Genomic DNA, 7,240 nt, shown 5'->3' with positions numbered 1-7,240 from the left:
GGACGGCCTTCAAATTTGATGGCAACTCGCTTATCAATATCCCTACCATTACAAATCTCTTTAGAAAAACTACAGATGTTAAATATTATTATTAAAAGGACAGATTGTTAATATTAAATAAAAGTCCATGTATTATATCTTATCAGTTTGGTTTGGCGCCTAGTGTGGTCAAGGGGTTACTAACGTACATTTATTATAATTCATGCTGTACAAATGGCTGCTAGTGGTCTATTAATTATTTTTGTAATTTTCGTTTCTTTAGCTGCTGATGATACCATCCAAGATGGTGGCGGATTTGTTTTCTCTAATTTAGTACAAGGACTTAATGTGAGCCAATATACCGCGACAACTCTTGACGTCCTGAAGAATTCTGGAATTATTGAAATCCTTGAAGTCGGTGGTATGTTTCAGTACTATTCATTTTCTTAATGACATTTAATTCGCCGTTTCAGAATCTAAAGGATTATGGGTAATTTCATTGTTTGTACCTCAAAATGAAAATTACGTCACGCCATTGGTTGAATTCCTATTGTTTAGGACGTTGTGAGCTAATCACAACGTTTTGGTGTACGATTGAGGAAAAAAAATCTATAATTCATTAGATTCTAAAACGGGGAACTGCAGTTAAAGGATGTTTTAAAATCACAAAGCAAAATCAGAGCATCACCTGTTTCTGAAGGTTCTGGCATATTTGAAGCCTTTGTTTCAATTTTTTAGTATTGTCATCCTAATTATTTCTGTCATAGCATCTCATCTAGTAGAATGTATAATTTCAATTTTTGAAGGTTAAAGATATATATAACTTATGTCATAAATGTAGGTGTTGACCTCTACAGACATGCTTATTTCCAAAATTGCGAATTGCATTTTATTACGCTGTTAGATAACACAATCAAATTTTGAAATGTCATGTTGACTTGTGACGTCAATATTTTATATAATAGACAGTAATTGATTTCAATCACAATTACCAAACATAAAAATAAGGAGATACGTAACACATGTACTAAGTTTCGTGTTAAAGCCCGAAATATCTCTGACGTAGCAAGATTGTATAACGCCACCAATAAGTTCAAGAACAGAAAAAGTTCAACAAGTACTAAAAATTTATACCAATAATGGTCCGGAATAGATAGTTGTCAAGATCAAACAATAGAATAATCTTTTTCAAACAAGTTTATATTATAGGACAGCCAAGGGAAATAAAAAAAACCTAAGTCGATAACAGACAACAACAGCAGTGGCGGATTCAAAGGGGGGTAGAATGCGTATGCTCCCCTTTTGAATGGAAAATATATCAATTTTTAGCATTACATAGTCCAAAATGTTTTTAAACTCTTTATTGTATCTACGCTCGTCAATATTTCTTGTTTTATTGGATTACGCCCGCTTCCAAAAATCATGGATCCGCCCCTGGAAACCATGACGAAAAGAGAAAAAGTCATACATACAAATCACAGTTAACAAAGTACTACACAGAAAAGATTGTGCAACACGAACCCTACAAAAACCGGAGATATTCTAAACACACTGACTTCTACGTCATTTGGTCTCTGGTGGAACATGTCTCATTAGTAATCATACATCTTTTAATTCATAAGGTGTTCTGGAAGGACAATCAGTTCCATCTTCACTGGCAACACCCGTCTTGAACTTTAGATAAAGTATTTGACGTTCGACTGCGTCTTTTTTCAACTGTCTCGTTTCCTTGATTCATTTCGTCCGCATTTTTGACAAAGCATGTTCAGTTTCTTATCCCTTTTTATCTGTCACCAATCCAAAACTGACTCCTTTACATCACAATACGTCTTTTCAGAATCTAATGCGTTCTGGGTAATATTTTTTAAAAGCGTAAATCAAAAGGTTGTGATTAGCTTACAACATCCTAAAACAATGGAAATTCTCCCAATCACGTGACGTAATATTCATTTTGGGTACGAACAGTGAAATTCCACACAATCCTTTAAATTCTGAAACGTCAAAATGATCACTGCTTTCGATCTTTCTGTCTTATCATCATTTTAATTCGTTAACAATTCCATCCAAATGATGTAAACAATGTGATTACAGGTACCAGTTTGAGGATATTTAATTCCGGTCGATTAAAATGTGTTCAGCTAATTTCCACACTGTGTTGTAGGCTGGTTCTCCTGTCTAGGTAAATGTTCATATTACATATGTATAGAACAAGGTTTGTCGACCATGTGTTTCCCAGTTTCATTTTTGTTTGTCTTCCTACATTTTTCTTTCGTGGTGGTGTCCACAATTATAGCTGACTTTATTGTATTGGATTCTTTCATTGTTGAAAGTCGTACGTTGATCTGGTGATTTTTAAATCCAGGTCATTTAGTTGTCTCTTCTTCTTTTTCCGAATACGCCGAGTAAGGTAGGAGTGTTAAAACTCCCCGGAACTTATGTGCTATGTACAAATGGGCTTAATTAAAATTACTATAAACAATAAAGTAAAGTAACATCTGACATATTGTCTCATCGACAATCATACCACATCTGATATAAAAGGAAATAACTATAAATCATACTTAATCCTCATTAATTTTATGTTCATAACTTTGCCATGGCGTTGTCAGTTTGTTTTCAACTTATAAGTTTGAATACCCCTTTGGTACCTTTCGCCTCTCTTTGAATTTGAATAAGGGGTTAGTGTTCTTCTTGACAATTTATCGGTGCTTTACCTTATTTTTATAGTAATTTCCGGCAACTGTTCCGACTACATCTAGATGTGTGTTTTTAAAATGTTTCGTTGCTATCATTATTTTTCTCAATTTGAACATGAATTCCATCATAAATTTATATGGAATTAAACTCGCACCAACCGTGTGACTATCATGGTAATCTTTAATCCCTTTCAAATGTATTGACAGGTCCATTTACCTTCTTCAGTCCGGACCGGTTAGCATTTGAACGACTCGGTGATACATTCAACAAAAAGTTCAGAAATGACACCAAGGCAATGGCGGATTTCATCAAATTCCACACCGTGCGACACGTGTACACGTACGACGAACTACATGTTAATGAAATGACATTATGGACTCTGCACCCACAACGAATCCGTGTAAACTATTACAGGAATGGCGACGTGAGTCTTTGTGATGTTTAATTAGTACTTGTATATTGAAAATTTGATATAAATCCTGCATATGTTTCTGACATTGCTGTTATGTAAAATCAATGAATACAATCACATAATTAATTCGATATACTTTCCTTCAAATGTTACTACGCTGAAACAACAAGAAACTGTGTGTTGTGTACACCATTTTTCGTTTATATTCAGATATTTTTTTCATTGGAGGCATTTTCACACTTAAACAGATCATAGAATAAAATTAACAGTTTAATATTTATTAAAGCGCATGTACACAATACATAATCGATCATTATCCTTTGGATATTCATTTATCAAAACAGTATCAACAAAATGACAATATGTGTATAATATCAAGCTGATAGTACTTAGAAAGACCTATACATGCCATTAAACAGAACAATGGGGTTGAAATACATTTTGCCTTTATTTTTCAAAATATTTCTGATGGCAGATACAGGTCCTGGAATTCTTTCTACGTGTGTACAAAAAATGATGTGGCTATTTCTGTTTCTTCTATTACAGACACTTTTAATACAGGGATCAAGAATAATGGCTAAAAATATGCTAACAAAGAACGGCATTATTCATGTTGTTCATGATGCCTTTTTCCCGCCAATTGGAAACATTATGGACGTCCTATATAATGACCCTGACTATACTACATTTGTTCATGCATTACAAATAACAGGCATGATAAAGATCATGCAAGATGGTATGAATTAATATATCAAAATATGTATTCTAATATCAATAAACATTTTGAAACAGGCAAATCAGAATGTTTATGTATCACAATGGGCACAACTCAAATGCTTCGAGGCTTGTACCTTGCAGTATCCATTATTAAAGATTCTTTTATTGCTGTTCTTGTGTGGTTTTGATAAACGGTCAACCATAGGCCAAACACCAGTGTAAGAACATTGAAAGGAAGCATCCATTATCAAATACAATGAAAGTGACTAGGGTGCTTTAACAAATAGACTAAAACTTAAACCTAAACCATAAATTTAACAAATACGTGTTAATCTAGTGCACCGAGATACGGGAAGTTGTAAAAATTTTGAAAAAATAAATATCAATTTATTTGGAAACTTTGGTTTAGAAGTCCGTTTGAAAGCAGGGAGTGCAAACAACAATTGTTTCTTGTGCTAGATACACTCGGTCCGACTATTTAAAAAACACATACCTGAAACAAATCAGAATTTTATGACCAAAAATGTCAGGTGCCTGAGAAAATTGCAACCTTTATAGTTGAATTTCGATTTTCGTGGCATCATAATGGTTTGAAATTGGTCGGACAAGATTACCATATTGTTGCTAATAGTTCTAAACGAGTAACAATGTTAACTGGATAAAAAAATATGTAGGTAAATTAAAGGTATAAAAGTGTTAATGATAACCAAACTAAAGAAGAGTTTGTATTTCAGGGGGACCATTTACCGTATTTGCACCAGAAAATACAGCGTTTGTTAGATTTGGAGTCGATGAATGGCAAAAACTTCAAAGAAACGTGACAAATCTACGAAGTAAGTATTATTAAATGATTACATAACTCTGAACGGCTGGAGCTTAAAAAGCTACTAATCAGAGAAGCGTTGAGTTTAAGAAAGGTAATCTATTATAACATTCTCACAGGTATATTGAGTCACTTTTTAATCACCATAGCAGGATATTGAAGGGGAGACGGACCTAGATTAAGAGAAATAATTCCTACCATCCTTGGAACGCTTGTGGCAACATATTTACATAAATTTATTCTAAGCTTTTAAGGAACACAGATTATTTTGATTCTGTTACAGACGAATGCTTAAACAACATGGATGCAACTGCCTATTAAAAGCTCACTGCTGTTTTAAACAGTTATTGAGTACCCTTAACGCATGTACTCCTTTAATAAGTGATTAAAACATTAGCAGTTTAAATTTCTTCAATGTTTTAAAATGAATAGTCGTTAAATTATTATTCCATTGAGTTCAATACAATTGAGAATGGAAACAGGGATTGCGTCAAAGAGACAACAACTGACCAAAGAGCAGAAAACAGCCCAAGGCCACCAATGGGTCTTCAACACAGCGAGAAAATCCCGCACCAGGAGGCGGGCTTCAGCTGGCCCCTTAAACAATAATGTATACTAGTTCAGCGAAAATGGACGTCACACTAAACTCCGAATGTATAGAAGTGAAAAGTTCAAATGATTATAATTTTCTTTATTCAGAAAGCAAGCTGATCGAAACCGTCAGTCGGTGTCTTTTTTTTTTATATGGCGCAAATTTTTGGTTAAGATTTGTTTCCCAAATTTATGTAATGAAAACGAGATTGTACATTGTTTTAATTGGTATTTTATACTAGCATTTAATTAGTTTTCCACTTTTAACCCTGGACATATAGAAAGAAACAGTATTACAAAAAGTATATAATAATTGTTATATGTGAAAATTGCATGATAGCAATTACGAGTTACATGTGTGTAGTTTAGAGAATGGGTATGAAGAGTTCGTTGTCTCTCTTTTGCAGAAGTATTGGAATATCACGTGATACGAGGAACTATATACTCAGTGGGAGTACAAGATCAAAGTTATCCTTCATTATATCGACGAAGTCCTTTAAAGTTGACTTCAACTATTATGGGTAGGTATATATAAGAATAAGACACAAACTATGTTCAATACAGTAGGGCGCAAGCTCCATACCACGAAAGCCGCCTCCCAAAACACGCATATGTTCATTACAAAATAAGGATATTTGGTATGATTGCAAATGAGACAACTATCCAACATAGTTGAAATAACGTGGATTAAGCAATTTTTAGGTCACCTTTTGGCCTTCAACAATAATCAAAATTCATATATGGTCAGCTATAAAAGGCCCCGACATGACATAATTTGAGTTTTTCGTTTTTTTTTATTCGAACTGTCTTACATTATTATAAATGTTAAGCATAATCGCACTACACAATGACATATGTTTGGGCTGTTCATGATGTTTTGAATTTCAATCTGTTCTAAGGTTTGCTACTTTAGAGATAACTGTATTGTATTTGAAGCTTTTCGGACGTCCATCGGTAGTTTTACTGTCGCAAATTTAGTTTACCTGGCGACGCGTAGCGACGATGTACCTGGCACTATAGAAACATATGCAGTGCGCTTACTCAAATCGGTATCATACTTTAATTTCCAATCGCGTGCAACATGAAACTATTAAGATTTTTTTTGTGATTTAGAGGTGTCAACTAACGCTAGGTGAAAATAAGGGGAGATAATAAATCAGCTCAGATTCCCGACATATAGGACTGATTTGCATTAGGAGGCGGGATAGGTCATTGACGGATCAGACTGATTGGCTTGTTTAAACTTATATGTACTTTATGTTTTGTAGGAGACAAGATTTATGCCAATGGAGCTGTGGTACAGGAGAAAGATAGCCATGCTACAAATGGTGTTGTACATAAACTGACCAAATTGCTAACACCGGCAAATTTGTTTGATGTCATACACTTCAATGAGCCATATGGATCAAACAAAAATACAAACTATTCACAGATCGTTGGTTAGGTCTTTTTGATGTTGGTGATTGTTACTATTAACTTTATTGTGTATGCCATTGGAAATAAAAATGATTTTGGAACATGTGAATTTCCTTTTTTTTTCATTTTACATACGATACTTTTTATAGTTTCAAAGGTTTGGTGCCAATTTTTATTAAGCTTAATACACTCTAGAAGAAAAAAATAACAAAGTCAATCCAACACCGAAGCAAATTTCTATCGGAAGTATAAAACCTTATACCAAGAAGACACAAAGATGTACGATATACGCCTACGAGACAGCAACCTAACAACACATTACATTACAAACGAATAAATTGAAATTAAAGATCTCAAATGTCGTGACATTGTGAACAAGTAGGCACCGAAATTCCACAGTATACTGTGCTTTTTGGTTCACAATATACAAATTAAACTACATAGTCGCTCAGTGGGTATCATGCAACCTCAATTCAACACCTCTGAATACGAACACCGATATGAAAAATTCGAGACTGGAACCTACTTCCAGAACACATCGCAACTAACACTGACTTCGACACCTTTAATGAAAACCTCTGGTCCTACTTCCATCATCAGTGCTC

The 7,240-nt window shown here is 34.1% G+C and overlaps 1 protein-coding gene across 1 annotated transcript; it reads left to right on the top strand.

The window, feature by feature from the left end:
• Positions 1–245: 245 nt before the first annotated feature.
• On the top strand, positions 246–6,736 carry LOC127714391 (uncharacterized protein sll1735-like). Its single transcript, XM_052220447.1, has 6 exons — positions 246–400; positions 2,883–3,100; positions 3,635–3,824; positions 4,540–4,638; positions 5,627–5,740; positions 6,488–6,736. The coding sequence occupies exons 2-6, from the start codon at positions 2,972–2,974 to the stop codon at positions 6,661–6,663; spliced, it is 708 nt and encodes a 235-aa protein (XP_052076407.1). The 5' UTR covers positions 246–400; positions 2,883–2,971; the 3' UTR covers positions 6,664–6,736.
• The last annotated feature ends 504 nt before the right edge of the window (positions 6,737–7,240 follow it).

The sequence above is a fragment of the Mytilus californianus genome, unplaced genomic scaffold (genome assembly GCF_021869535.1).
Source record: "Mytilus californianus isolate M0D057914Y unplaced genomic scaffold, xbMytCali1.0.p SCAF_9, whole genome shotgun sequence".
Lineage (NCBI taxonomy): Eukaryota > Metazoa > Mollusca > Bivalvia > Mytilida > Mytilidae > Mytilus > Mytilus californianus.
This window is presented reverse-complemented; position numbering and strand designations above follow the sequence as displayed.

Excerpts from the sequence above, each read along its gene's own strand:
- LOC127714391 (XM_052220447.1), top strand. The coding sequence starts at position 2,972 with ATGGCGGATTTCATCAAATTCCACACCGTGCGACACGTGTACACGTAC. Across the intron at positions 4,639-5,626 it reads AAACGTGACAAATCTACGAA|AAGTATTGGAATATCACGTG; the intron begins GTAAGTATTATT and ends TCTCTTTTGCAG. Across the intron at positions 5,741-6,487 it reads GTTGACTTCAACTATTATGG|GAGACAAGATTTATGCCAAT; the intron begins GTAGGTATATAT and ends TATGTTTTGTAG.